This window comes from Marmota flaviventris, chromosome 8 (assembly GCF_047511675.1).
Source record: "Marmota flaviventris isolate mMarFla1 chromosome 8, mMarFla1.hap1, whole genome shotgun sequence".
Classification (NCBI taxonomy): domain Eukaryota; kingdom Metazoa; phylum Chordata; class Mammalia; order Rodentia; family Sciuridae; genus Marmota; species Marmota flaviventris.
Window position 1 is genome coordinate 112,374,701 of NC_092505.1, and position 14,914 is coordinate 112,389,614.

Below are 14,914 nucleotides of genomic sequence, written 5' to 3' on the forward strand. Positions count from 1 at the left end.
TCTCTTTCTTTACCTCCCTGCTACCTCAAGGTGAAGTTTCTTTCTCTTCATGCTCCCACCAGGAGGTATAACCTCATCACTGGCCTGAAGCACCAAGGCCTACTGACCATGGACTGAAACCTCTGAAATCATGAGCCAAAATAAACCTTTCCTCCCTATAAGTTTGTTTATCTCAGGCATTTTCTCAAGTGTTAGGGGGCTGACTAACACAACCAGAAGGCCTTGTGTTTTCCACACCTCCACCAGCTTCCTTTGTGGTCTTTCTTTCAGGGCAGTGCCATCACCTCTTTGGCCAAATGATGCACCTGGAGTGTCCCTGGAACCTTCCTTTTTCATTATCAGATACCATGTCTTGTAGGTTTGACTTTCTTAATAGCTCTTCTAGTCATTTTTTTTTTTTTTTTACAACTTCCATCTTCAGTTCAGACCTTCTATCTTAGTCTTTTTAACCAAAAGAAAAAAAAAATTCATTTCTCATAGTTCTGGAGGCTGGAAGGTCCAGTACTAGGGCACAGGCTGGACTGGAATCTGGTGAGAGCTTGGTGTCCGTTTCCAATACGGTGCTTTGGATGCTGCTTCCTTACCCGGTAGAAGGCAGAAGGGCAAAAGGGCCTAGCTGGTTCCTCCTAGCATTTCTACAAAGCCATTAATCCCACCCACGAGGGTTTCACCTTCCTGACTTGAACAGTTTTCAAATGTTCCACGCTTAATACTGCCATAGAGTATGAAGTTGGGTTTAAGTTCCCAAATTTGGCGCCTTCCAACCTTGGCGCCTTCATTTCCCGAGAAGAAATGAAGTTTTCTTCAGATGCCTTCTTATTCTAGAAGGGCTTCCTCTCATCATTGCCCGCGGTGCCTTGGTCCTGACTTTTCTCATAGGAAACTCTGAGCACACCAGTGTCCTCCATGGCCAGGTTCCCCCTATCGAGGGGCTGGGTCTGGTTCTCTACAGGGGACTTCCCCAGCACAGCGGTCTGCTCAGGTCTCAGCTGGCTGTGTCTGAGGGCCATGCCCTGCTTCCATGCTCCTGGAAGGTTTTGTATCTCCCGCCACAGTGCCTGCCTCCAAAGAGCTTCCTACCCTGACCGCTCTCTCTTCCTGTCCGGTTTACCCTCGTTTTCTTGTTCTGTGGTGACGGCCAATGACAAAGGAATGAGAGGTGGTAAAGATGGAAGGAATGGAAGCACCAAAGACCCTCCAGCCCACTTTCCTGGGCTCTTTCCTTTTCAGTCCTTGAGCCCACAATCTGCTTCCATAAAGTGCCTCAATTCCACAGGATGTGTGCAGGTTTTGTGTGGTGTGAGTGGGCCGAGCCATGTCATCCTGTGGGCCCACAAGGACAGAGGCTCTGTCTAGGATGCCACTGTGTGAGTCCAGTGTGGCACGGCCTGAAAGTCCTTCCTTAGTGCATGTTTTCTGATAATAAGAGAGGGGCAAGGAAAGGAGGAAACAACCAAATGGTTAAGAGAAAGGCAAACTGAAGGCCATCTTGAATCCTGCTTTTAAACATCACGCCCAGGGAGAGAAGCATTTACCTTCTGCTGAGGAAACGTGGACTCTGTCATGGCTGTTTCGAAGCTGTGGGTGGCTCCTGCCTGGGTCTTCTCCCACAGCGCTCTGAGGAACTGCACGGAGCGGCTCTGTATGGACAGGGGCTCAGGAAACAGGCTCTGAGTGGGTGTGAAGGGAAGAGACAGCATTACTTCTGGGTCCAACAGAGACGTTCCATGGGTTCCAAGGCCTGTGTAGGCTTGGCCGGAACTTACCACTGTTTAGATTTATGGATAATGAGGAACTCCATCTTGGAGAACGGACATAGATTTCAGGCTTTTTGTTTTTTTTAACAGAACATATAAATTATTTAATAGAATTTTCAAGGCACTTGATATGGATCTGCACAAATATGCCTCAACGATGTAACATAATGTTTATCTTGATGATTTCCCAAGAATGTTGCTTTAAAAAGTGGCTAATGCAAATATTCAAATTTATTTTATCAAAGATCTGTGAATTAAGGCCTAAAATCAAAACTACAGTACAAATATCAAGTCTGTTTGTACAGAGTAGATTATGAAGAATAAAAAAACAACCAAGAATCCATAACATAATTATGTAAACATTAGCAGTTTGAGCAGGTACATGTGGGAAACAAAACCACTTTTAATGATAAGTGAATCATGGGCAGATATTCTTCAAACTTTAAGATAATTTCTTTAAGTGTTGGGCAATATGTTGTTAAAGTAAAGAGAATTATATTTACATGTACTTCATTCAATCCAGTGAAAATAAGCTCTTCAAAGGAAGAGTTAAACTTGTTTATATATTTACTAACAAGGTATTTAATACCCTTTTACCATACCTGTGAATGTAAGAGGCCTTTCAACTCAAGGGGATGATTTTCAAAAATATGTGGAATGTCAATAAAGAGTATAAAATATCATTTACTCATACAAAATAGTAGAAATATTATTCCATATGAATGATGAAGGGTATGATAAGGAGAATTGCTTGTAAGGTCTTATTGGCTATGACAATGATTGTCCAGGTGTTGCACAATGAAACTTTAAGGTGTGTGCAAAGCTTCTATTTAGTGAATAAGGATTAATACACATTTTTTTTCCCAGAAAAATCTCATTATCATCAATGAAAATGAGCTGGTATTGAGCAGGAAAAGGAGGAGGATATCAAACCCCAAGTAAATGGTTGGTATAATTAAGAAGTTTCTGATTATTCAGCTTCTCACGTGGAAACATTTGTGGATTTCTTTATGCTAATAGAAGGTTATGCACGATGGATGTCTCGTCTAGAGACGTGCTAAATCTGATCTAATGAAGCATTCATGACTGTGCAAGGTTGTCAGAAAAGCGAGAGTCTGGCTCAGCACCCACCACTGGGGTTGGGTTGGTAATTACCCAGTGAAAGTTTTATTTTTCACTTACCCTAAAGCCATAATTTTCCCAGAAGATTACATAAGATCAAAGGTGTGGAAAAAGAAAGGAGCCATTATTGTAAAATGAACACAAAGGAAAATCATAAAAAGATGCTTTTTTAGTCATTGTGCTTAAAGAGAAAAAAAAAGATCAGAGTAGGTCAATAAAATAAGGCTGAAGGGGCAAAAAAAAAGCAGATTTTCTTGATTTGTTCTTAGAAAACTGACAACTGTTAAGAACAAAGCCAATGAAACCAGATACAGAGACGCTTATGAAAACTATTTGAAAAATCTAAGTAGAAGAAAACTATGATCATTATTTCAGGAATAGGAAGAAGAATCAATGTTATTTTATGTTCACATACAATGTGGTTCACATCAAAATCTGAGTGTTCTGTAGGAGACGGTAAGTGTTCTTAAAACTAACACAGGGGAAAATGGCATCTCTGAGCCACATCCAACCATAGTTATATGGTAATTAAGATGTATTCAGCATGAAAATCCATTTTTCTCAAAAATCTTGATTTTATAAAGAAATATGACTCTCTGGTTGGTGAGTTTTGTAGGAGTTATAGAAATATTTTATTAACTGAAGTGAAAATCTATCTTATCACTTGGCTTAAGTTTCAACCCTATTTAACGTCTGTACTCTCTTTTTTCCTGACTCTGTCCTGCATTCTCTTACCTTCATCTCCCCATGTTAGTTTTCAACACATGTGCAAAAATGGGAAGATGGCTGATGATCTGAGCTTGCCCTTGAGTTTTCTTATCTGTAAAGATGATATCTGAGATCTCCTTTATTACAAACATTTTATAGTCTACGTTTGCATTTTCTGTGCATCTAAGGTACTTCGACATTTTTGCATGACATTCTTCACTGTTAAGTTTAAAGATGCTCTTTAGGTAATTTCATCTATATACATGTATTTGATAGAAAAAAGTGGCATTCCTGTGTGATAATGCCAGAAAGAATGCACTTACACTAAAATCAACTAGAGTTTAGAAAACTGGGGAAACCAAGGCTAGCTCTACAAAAGATAAGCTATTTCCCCAACTAAGATATTTTTATTGTTGCTGTTGTTTAAAAGAATATTTTCTGTGGCATTCTTCTATTGTAAAGCTAAGGATATTCAAGATAAGAATAGCTTTGATCGGGTGCAAGGGCAACACCTATAATCCCAGCAACTCCAGAGGATGAGACAGGAGGATTGCAAGTTCAAAGCCAGCCTCAGCAACTTATCAAGGTCCTAAGCAACTCAGGGATACCCCATCTCAAAATAAAAAATAAAAAGGGCTGGAGATGTTGCTCAGTGGTTAAATGACCCCAGGTTCGATCTCTGTTTTAATAGTAGCTTTGACCTTCTGATTTATAATCCAGGTTCCTTTACAAGGAAACTATCTTAAAATAGAGAAAAAGAAATGATGATGTGTTGCTGTTATTTACATATCAACTCTGGACAAAGAATAAATAATTCAATGGGATGACAGGAGCTCATATCCAACCTGCTTGTTGAAGAGCCCAATGAACATGAATTGCACACACCTGCTGAAACAGAAGCATGATCTGGATCCACCGCTGAGGCTCTTGGCTGATGAGGATGAAGCTGGACTTGCTGTACAGGCAGTAATGACCCTTGAGGGAACAGGTGAAGAACAGCTTCGCCACACAACTTCTCACAGTGTCTAGAAACAAACACACGTAGCATCACACACTCCTTTCTGCCCAGGGTTGCTTTTCATGCTTCAACAAGTAAACACATTTAGAAGCCACTCTTCAGTTTTCAGACAGATAATCAATCACTCCAAACAACCGTGCATTAGGAGTGGGCCTATTTCATGGAAGGCAGACTGAAAGGAAGGTGTCTTAAACGGTTATTCTACTCATCTTTCTCTTAATTTAATTAGTAATATGTGAAGAATTTCTGAGAAACTTCCAAGGAAGAAAACCCTCTCACCAACAAAGAGGGAGATACCACATCATGATCATCTGACTGGATACCTCCAAGTGATAACCGGGGAAGAATATGGCGGCTGCAGGAAGCTCAGGCATTTCCTAGGCAGTGGGTATGGGCCATTGCGGGAAGCCATCCGTGAAATACACTAGGCTCTTCTCTCAGCATGGTGTCCAGGGAGAGACAGGCCTGGCATTGGGAACTTTCCATGGGCAATAGATTGCCCAAGGCATGTAACCTTTCCCTCTGCTCTGCTAGGAAGGCTCCTCATATTAGCTCTGGAGATGGGTGTAACCCGTTAAGAACTGAAGAGCCACCTTTAACCTTTTTTGGAGAAGAACATTCTATAGAATCTATTTGATGTTTCCCAATATAAATAAAGCAGGCGTGGGCCCCATTTTGTCTAGAAGCTCCATCCGTCTGATCAGCTTGCCCGTTCTGCCCCCGCTTTTGAAACTACTTTCTGTGTTTTGTGGTTTTTTTCACTGTTTTATTTCTCCTAGCTTTTATTTCTCAGCCAGCCCATTCCACTGAGGGAGACCCCATTCCCACCGCCTGCACAGATGTGGGCGGGAGGCTGTGAGCTGTGTCTGCGCAGAATCCACAGAGAGTTTCCAGTATAACTCTTGCCAGAGATGTGGCCATCATGAACGAGCCTGGTCTGGTTTAAAAATCATCTCATCTTGAAGCTCTTCAGCAAGGAGGCCTAATGAGCTCATCCTTGAGGGATAAGAAATGGTGGATGTTTGTGTAGAATAGTGGAGGTGAGGAGCCATATGTAAAGACTGTCGATAATGAATAAAGAATGGATGGAGTACATTCAGGCTGAGACCATGTGTGTGGCACTGTGTTGAGGATTGGATAACCACAGCCATCACTGAGTGACTCCCACATGCCTCACATGCTTGCTTCCATTTGATATTTACAACCATACATGATGGCTATTGTTATTTCTATTGTAAATTCACCCACTAGAAAGTCAGCCACCGAGCCTGTCTTGCTCACTGTAAACTTGACATTATAATCTTGACACTCTGAGGATGAGTAAGAACGAAACTAAGTGGTGTCTAGATGGATGAATGATGAGGAATGCCCAGGGACCAAGAAGAAGTTGCTCAGAGCTGATCCTATGGTGGGGCCAGGATTTGAACTCAGTGAGCTGATGGGGTGCTTTAGGGTCTACCGCACTAGGGTCTTGTAGATTGTGTAGTCCTGTGGATAGCTCATGGGGAATCTAAATTGTTTCAGAACTAATCTGAGTTTTAAATGAATGTTTTGAAAATTAATGCATTCATTATGCTCTACCCTTTAAAGTGGACATGGACGAGAATTTCTTCAGCATTGATGGGATCTCAGTAAGGGTCACAGAATCAGTTAATCCCTAAGACAACATATTAAAGTTGGTTATCTCAGGCATTTTGTTATGTGGTGAAAAGCTGACTAGTACAATGATAGTTTTTAAAAAATTGACACTAATGATTTGAAATATTGAATTTAAATTAATCTGTGCTAAAGAAACAGGAAAACAAATATTTTGCAAGAGCACACACAAAAATGGTATTTGACATAAGTCTAAGTATGATGTCTACACTGAGATAGCAATGTATTTTGCTTCAATAGAAAGTTTCAAAAGGAAGCAAATTCTCTTTTAAGAATCCATGTACTAATCATGAAGGTTATAAGTTGTACCTCAGGCATTTGCCACAAAACAGTGTCTTTTCCCTTACCCTAAATTCTTACTGCTCATTTGTGTTTTATTTGAAAATAAACATTGATTGATTTATTTCACTCACCCTTTTATACACAAGCAGTAGGGGTTTCAGATCACAGAAAATGGTCAAAGTGGTAGAAGAGAGAAACCCTCACTTAGGAACATATACACTGGCTTTTAAAATAAATCAGTCTTGTGGTATAAGTCCTCTGTTAATGCTTTCAGTACATCTGGTCTATATCAATATCCTTCTCATTTTTTCTCAGAGCTTTCCTAGCTTGAAAAAATTTTCCACAATATTAAGATTCAGTTGTTAACCTTTGTCTGTAATTTCCCCCCTGCAGTTCATTCCATGGAACCAAATGGTGGGCATGTCATAAATGGACGTTGGATGAATGAATGAATGTCAGATTCTGTACTGAGAGCAATTGGAGCCAAGATGTCCATCTTGCTATTAAGAAGCTGATAACCAGGGATGGAGAAACAACTCAGTGGTAAAACATTTGCCTAGCATGCTCAAGGCTCTGGGTTCGATCCAAATTAAAAAAAAAAAAAAAAAGGAAGAAAGATTTATTTGCCAGGCATGGTGTGAATGAATGCCTGTCAGGTAATCCCAGCAACTCAGAAGGCTGAGGAAGGAGAATCACAAATTCAAAGCCAGCCTCAGCAACTCAGGAAGACCCTGTCTCAAAATGAAAAATAAAAAGGACTAGGGATGTGGTTTCATGGTTAAGTGCCACTGGTTCAATCCCTGGTACAATTAAAAAAAAAAAAAAGAAAGAAAGAAAAAAGCTGATATCCAAATGGGAGACACCTGTAGATAGATGGCATCAGATAGTAGGGGGCCATGTAACTACGGCTGCTCAGAAAAATGAGTAAGGCTTTCTGAATGGGGAGCGGGGAGAAGATGTCTGAGGTGGACCTTGAAAAAATGCATTTTGAACTTAGAAAAAGCACTTTGAATGTAGGAAACCTCGACCCTGAAAAAAATCACATGTGCCATAAATGTTCAGGGAACTTCCAGGGAGTATGCTTGGTATATCTGGATCATTAAATGTTTTTTAGTTGCAAGGGGATGCCTGAATGGTTACTGATTTTTCTAGACTAAAGGTTGAATAAAGAGGAGGTCATGCTTTTTTAAATGCAGAATGCTTCCATATTCCACCAAACATGATTGTTTTTATTTCTTTTCTTTCTTTCTCCTCTCCTCCTCCTCCTTCTTCTTCTTCCTCTCTTTCATTCTTTTTTTTTTTGATACTGGGGATTTAACCTGGAAGTGCTTAACCACTGAATCACATCCCTAGTCCTTTTTCATTTTTTATTTTGAGATAGGTTCTTGTTAAGTTGCTTAGGGCCTTACTAAGATGTTGAGGCTAGCCTCTAACGTATGATCCTCTTGCCTCAGCCTCCCGAGTTGTTGGGATTACAGGCCTATACCACATGCCCAGATGATTGTTATTTCTTTACTTTTGATAGAATGAAGCTTCTTTTTCTAAAAATAAAAAGATTTATAAAGACTGAAGTTGATATGATCATTAATAATTGTAAAATATAATGTTTGCTGCAATGCTCAAAGTACATACTTCATACAGATGGATAAATTTAGACATGGTACCCAAATACAAGAGTGCTTAGTTTTGGGGAGCTGAAATCTTCAAAAACTCACTTTGGAATTCATTCTGTCTCCTGCCCCCAAAGTGCTGTTCATATTTCTTCATTGCTACATGGTGTCACTACACCTTATAAAATTTTTCTGTCACTATTATTGAATAAACTTATTTTAGATACTTCTGATATACAGGAACACTGGGAATGTAGCAGGGAAATCCACACATACTACACTCTGTTTCCCTCCAACTAATATTGAGTTTAGAATGGCACATCTGTTGGGGGAAATGGAACAATATCAGTGCATTATTATAAGCTAAGTCCATGGTTTGCTCGGCTTCCCTTTGTTTTCACCTAACGTCCTTTTCCTGCTCCAGAATCCCATCCTGGATACTCCCTGGTGTGTATTTATCAGGTGAGCTTTGGCCTCTTTTTGACGGTGACCATTTCTTAGACCTTCCTTGTTTTTGATGACTTCCACAGTTTTGAGAAGTGCTCTTGCTGGGTACTTTGTGCAACGTCCCTTTGGGATGTGTCCGTTTTCCTTATGCTTACATTGCGACTTCAGGGTTCCAAGGCAAACAGCACAGAGGCCAAATGCCATTGTCACAGGTGAGGGCTGCGTAGGATCAGCTGGATTTTGCCCGTTAGGGTTGCCTGGAGCATTTCACTGACATGGTGGTTTTGAGGTTTCTCTGCCATAAATCCACTTATTTTGTACCTCCTTGGTGTGCTCTTGGGGAGGAGTTGGCTACGGATAGCCCTTGCTCAAGGACCAGGGACTCAGCTTCTCCTCCTCGAGGGTGAAATAGTTGCATAAACTATTTGGAATTCGTCTGCATAGAAGGTTTGTTTATTCTTCCCCCACTTATTTCATTTAAACCATTTATTCGATTTTTTTTTGGTTCTAATCAGTTATACATGACAGCAGAGTGCTCTTCGATTCATTATACACTCAATTATTTTTTTAGTCTTAATGATAAATAGAGTTAATCATTATATCAGTATGTACCCGAGGATATTTATTTCATACCTTGGGTTATAATTCAGTACTAATTTATTTTTTGTTGCCCAAATGTTTCTATTTTGACCACTGACGATTCTTTCAGCTGGTTCCTATGACCCCCATAATTGTGTGTGTGTGTGTGTGTGTGTGTGTGTGTGTCTGTGTTTTGGTGAGAACTCCCATACTCTTTCCTACTAAAATATGCTCCAGGCTTATTTTGTGTATTTCCCACTTCAGATCTAAAATCAGCCTTTTACCCAGGATCTCTGGTTTTTTTTTTTTTTTGTTGTTGTTGTTTTTTATGGTGGTAAACTGCTTGTTGCTCTGGGGTGTAGCTGCTCCTTGGCCTTTCTGCTGGCAGAGCGTGGAGGTGGTGTGCCTAACAGCCCCAGTGTATGAGCACCTCCATACGTGACCATGTGAAGCTGAACGTGCACCTACACTGGTAATCACAACCATGTCACTCATTCCAGCTCCTTCCCTTTGCTTACTTTAGAACTCCCACCTAGCAGCAAGCAGCCTGCTCCTGCTCAGCTGGTGTTTTTATCTCTGACCCATCTCTCTCTCTGTTTCTCTTTCTCCTTCCTTCTTGTATCCCTCCCCTTTCTCTTTTCTCTATCTTTGTGTATTCCACCTACCATGGTGCCTGGCACACAGACATGTTCAATAAAAGTTTAGTATTCCAGGCTGACACTTGATCACATGGTTCCTGGTTTCTTCTGAATCACAAAGATGAGACCAACAGGGTGTTCCCACGGAAATCAGGAAAAATTATAATAGTAATATTACAAAGTTCATTTTATCTACAATTTTAGCTAAACGGTCTACATTGTCATCTACGTAGGATTAAAGTCATAAATATTGATTAGTGTGAACATTCTGCCTTAGTTCAGCCACTTGGAAAATTTTAGCAATATTCCAGATACCAGGAATTGTGCATCTTTGTAAAGAAATTTTTTGTTTTATAGTTTGTAAAATGTTTAAGAATTTAGAAATTTATTAAGCATATCAACTAACATCTTGGGGAACATTTTAGAATTACAAATCGTGTTAAACGGTATCATGAAGTTTCAGAAAGAAGTTATTATTATAATCTGTAATAGTATTTAAAAGTTTAATGAAAATTCTAAATCAAGAAAAATAATAATAAAAAATAAAAATCAGATTTTAGTTTGTGTCGGTACATTATGCGAAATCACTTAAAATATTAGAACAAGCTGTTAGTATCTACTTTTGTAGCAATTTCATTTTTAGACATTTTAATTATCATTTATTTTTCATAACTATTAATTATCATCATTAAGAGGGTGAGAGTCAATGACTTCATTAGTAAGATGAAGAGCCACAATTTGGACCCATGCTCACTGAAATGCAAGGCCTGAGTTTGTATACACCTCCTCCTTCAAAGTCACTTGCCTGGGTCACTCGCATCTGCTTCTCCAGCTGAACTGTGGGACAACTTCTCTAGGGACAGGATGGGCAATCCAACACAAGATGTCCATCCCTAGAAATATAGCCAAAGGCATCAATTTCTATGCCATTATTATTTTTAAACACAACTTCTAACCTAGGAAAAGGACAAATTCTTTCATAAAACCAAAGATATTTGGCAAATTTATAAAGAGAAGTCCTTACAAGGCCTGTGCAAAATGGAAACAATCTTTCTTTAATCCTCAAAAATGACAGGAGGGAGTAGGCGAGGGTTCGAACCCATAGGGAACAGTCAAAATGACCAGGCTCCTCAGGGGCAGGGAGTTGTGGAATTAGGGAGAGGAGGGCCAGCGCTGCTCTGCTGTCCATTCATAGTGGTGTCCATTTTTTATCAATTCCTATTTTGGATTCTTCTTGGGAGACTAGACCCTGCCAACCCATCGCCTAGAATGGTCACTTAGATGTGATCTATGCCATCATGTAGTTTTGTTTAGAGGTAAGGGACTTTTAAGAATAAAAATGAAACATGGCTTTGATTTTTTTTAAAAGAGCTGGTAGAAATATATTAGAGTTGGCTTTGCTTTTGGAAAAAAGAATGAGTTAGCTTTTATGTTGAATGCTTTATTCAATGTACATTTTAGAGTTCCCTCCCAGCGACAGAAGGGTCATGCATGTGTCACTGGCTTGTTTCCCAGGATTTTAAATGAGCCAGTCTTCTTCACATCTAAACTTTATTTCTAGAATGATTTACAAAAACTTAAGCACAGGAATATGTTTGCTGACATTGCTAGGCTGAAAGTACTCATGGCTTATATATAAACAAACGCAGGGAAGGCATTTTGAGGGACCAGGGAGGGAGCTAGTTTCCACAGACTCCTTGCTCTGCACCAACGTGGAAGTGGAACAAATTACATTTAACCCTCCCGAATAGGCTCTGCTATCTCCATAGAGCCTTCTAGGGAGCAGTTCGGCTAAAATTTGAACCCAGTACATGTTTTGAGTGGGTCAGATGAAATAGAGACAATGGAAGAATCCCCCAAAGGAAGCAGAAGTTGATGGAAAGTTCACTGCCCCTGGAGTCCGACAGTCAGGGTCTTAGTGGGTGAACTGTGTACTTTTCCTCTCTATCTTCTGGTTTCTTATCTGTAAAATGGGGTCGACTAAAAGCTGATCTAGAATAAAAAAACAAAACTGATCTATTAAAAAACTTTTATTTTTGTATTTGTTTTATTCTCTTTCTCCAGGATTATAATCTCCATGAAGCTAAGGATTTTTAAATTGTGTTAAATTATGTAAAACATAAAAAGTAAAAGTATCTTTTTAATGATTGTTATGTATATAGTTCACTAATATTAACTACTTTCTCATTGTTATGCAACCAACTACCACCCCTCTACATAATGTTTTCATTCTTCCCCCCAAAAAACCCTGTTCCCATTAAACAACACCTTGCCCATCCTCCCTCCTGTCGGCCCCTGGAGACCACAATTCCATTTTCTAACTCACTGTTCCAGGTTCTTGATGTCAATAAAATCTTGCACACATGCCTGGCCTATTTCACTTAGCACAGTGTTGTCAAGCTTCATGCATGTGGTAGCATGTTCCAGAATTTCATTTCTTTTTAAGGATGAGTGCCTTTCCATTGCATGTACTATGTTTCACTTATTCATTTGTCCATGGACACTGGGGTTGTTTATACCTTTTGTCAACTGTGAATGATGCTGCTTTGGACATGAGTATACAAATATTCCTTGAGGCTCTGATTTAAATTTTTTTATGTGTACCCAGAAGTGGGATTGTTGGATCATGTGATTAGTTTTTTGAGAAAAAGTCATATTAGAATGAGTTTCTTTCTGTGTTTTCTTCTTGTTATGTTCAGAAATCCAGGACTTGCTGCACACTAGGCAAATGCTCTACCACTGAGCCACATCACCAGTCCACCTCTTTTCTTTGTAACTGACACATAATAATTGTACACGTTTTGGGGGAACAGTGTGACAATTCGCAACTTGGGTTCAGTGTGGGATGAATGTGCTACCTCCAAAGCCCATGATTTGAGCTGGTGAAGAAACATGCGTGATGATTGTCCAGAGCAGGGTGGGACTTTTGGTTGGGTCTGCGGGGCTGGCTCTGGGTGCTCAAGACAGGAGGGATGGCGGCAGCATCTGCTGGAGTAGGCTTTCTCCTTCCACTGGACACTCGCCATTTCTTTAATCTCCCACCCACAGTAAAAACGCTCTGCTCATTCTCCCCCTTGTGCAGAAATTCCTGCCAATTTTCACACAAGCACACTGATGCCTTTGCTTAGATCATCTGGACAATGATATAAAGTCATCAGCATACCATGACACACATTTGGTAATCATATATTCAGAAATGTACAAACCACTGGTGGATAAAATCCTGCTCTTGACCTGTTGGGAAAATAATTCAATATTACGTACAGCGTGCAAGCACATATTTTTAGATGAATGATGGAAGGAAGGCCTATGAAGCTGGACACCAGCCATGGAGGAGGTCCCTTCTGGATGGGAAGCAGGAACCGGGCGGACAGGGTGCAGTTTTACGTTGTGTGTGGTTAGGCACCGCAGAACGTCACTGCAATTAGTGCCAGACCACATACAACGGTGGTCCCAGTCCCATAATATTAAAAGGGAGCCAAGAAGTTCCTCTTGCCCACAGCCATCATAACGTCTTAGCGCCATGTTTGTGGTGGTGCTGATGGGAGCACAGCTGCTCCGCTGCCAGTCGTGCAAGTGGGCAGCATCCAGTGTACAGTGCACCACGTTGGCTAACGGCAGCTCGCAGCTCGCTCTTCTTTTAAGCATTTCCATACTTTTTATCTTTATCGTAGAGTGTCCTCCTACTTAAGGACATTCACTGTGGACAGTGGGCCTGTTCCACGTGCAGTACATCTCCTGTATCCTGCATCTCTCGCTGCATTCTGTCTCCTGTGTTTGATCTGATTTCATGTTGCTTGTTCGTCATGGCCTTGGGAACAACAGGCCATCACACTTATTTCCTGTCAGTCACTTTGTGATGTTTTTACATCACATTATCCTCAGAACTTATCCCTGTCATTGAGTGACTCACGATTTACTTTTGTGTTGTTTTAATTCTTTCTTGTAGTTTTATCTGTATAATTTAAAAAGGAAAAAAACATATACAATGAAAATTTGTTCGAAATTTGTTAAGTAATTTAGAGGCCATCTCAGTAACAGGTAATGGTTGAGTGTTTTTTTCTCTTCTGCCTGAGCTCATAGCCTTTGTTCTAGTCCACCTGAACCCTCACCGCGTGTGCGTGGGAGTGACTATGGGCAGGTGTTAGAGAACAAAGAAGAAGGAAGGGTAGAGTCCACTTTTTAACTGCCCAAAGTGGACTATTCTTGAGGAAGGATTTTCCAAATCTCTTTACTACCCTGGAGTCTGCCAACCTCTGGAGGCCTGGTGTTATAGGGCTGGTTTGAAGAGGGACAGCCAGGTCAGTACTTTGATTGGCAGGGAGGAGGATATAATGCAGAAGCAAAAGAGAAATTCTGTCAGGGCACTGGCGGGGAGAAGGACATCACAAGTGGGTCTCAACTTTCCTCATCTTTCAGCCTGGGCCTGGGAGTATGTCAGTTTAGTTATGGTAACACCAGGGGCAAAGATGGCCCTTTGAGAGGACATCCATTCCCTGGTAGCCCTCAGTACCAATGCAGGGCAGCCAACCTAACTAAAAGCACTGCTCGTGAGCCCAGTAGAAGGATCCCCTGAGGTTCAGCTTTCAGGCACCACCTTCGCCCCTGTTCCGGAGTAACCAGGAACTGGAGTGGCTGAGGCTTTTCTTCGAGAGCTCTTCTGAGAAATCATGATAGTGAGAAGGTAGGTGTGGCTCTACCCACTGGTCTGCAGAGAGAATTGTCTAAACCAGGATTCAGAGGGGCCAAGAGTGGGAGCTAAGGTGGGTCAGATGGCCAGGTAGACCCATGGCCAGCCCAGGGGGTGAGTGGTAGCATCCTGGACTTAGCTGTGTCTGCTGATGTAGAAAAGGTGACGCAGAAAGCAAAGGACATTATTCTTTAGGTACAAGACACTCCTTGCTACTACCCCAGCATTGTCACTTGCCATCCACCATGAGGAAGCAGGGCCCTGGTGCCACCTTAGGGAGACATACGTGGGGGACTGAGAGGAAGTGCACTTTAATTTAATGAAAGGTTTTCTTCTGAAAGTACCATTCAAATGATCAGATGGGAGATACTGCAGGAGGGACTCTAAATTAATATCTCCTCTCAGTA

General features: G+C 40.9%; 1 protein-coding gene across 2 annotated transcripts in view; it reads right to left on the reverse strand.

Moving 5' to 3' along the window:
• The window catches only part of Veph1 (ventricular zone expressed PH domain containing 1), a 210,894-nt gene that overhangs the window by 52,370 nt on the left and 143,610 nt on the right, over positions 1-14,914 (reverse strand). Inside the window, exons 9-10 of one of the 2 annotated variants that reach the window (XM_027933954.2) lie at positions 4,473-4,612; positions 1,536-1,670 (exon numbers count right to left, since the gene is read on the reverse strand). In XM_027933954.2, the coding sequence (XP_027789755.1) occupies positions 1,536-1,670; positions 4,473-4,612 (275 nt within the window). The remainder of the gene's footprint in view (positions 1-1,535; positions 1,671-4,472; positions 4,613-14,914) is intronic. The other variant, XM_027933955.2, reaches the window with a different exon arrangement.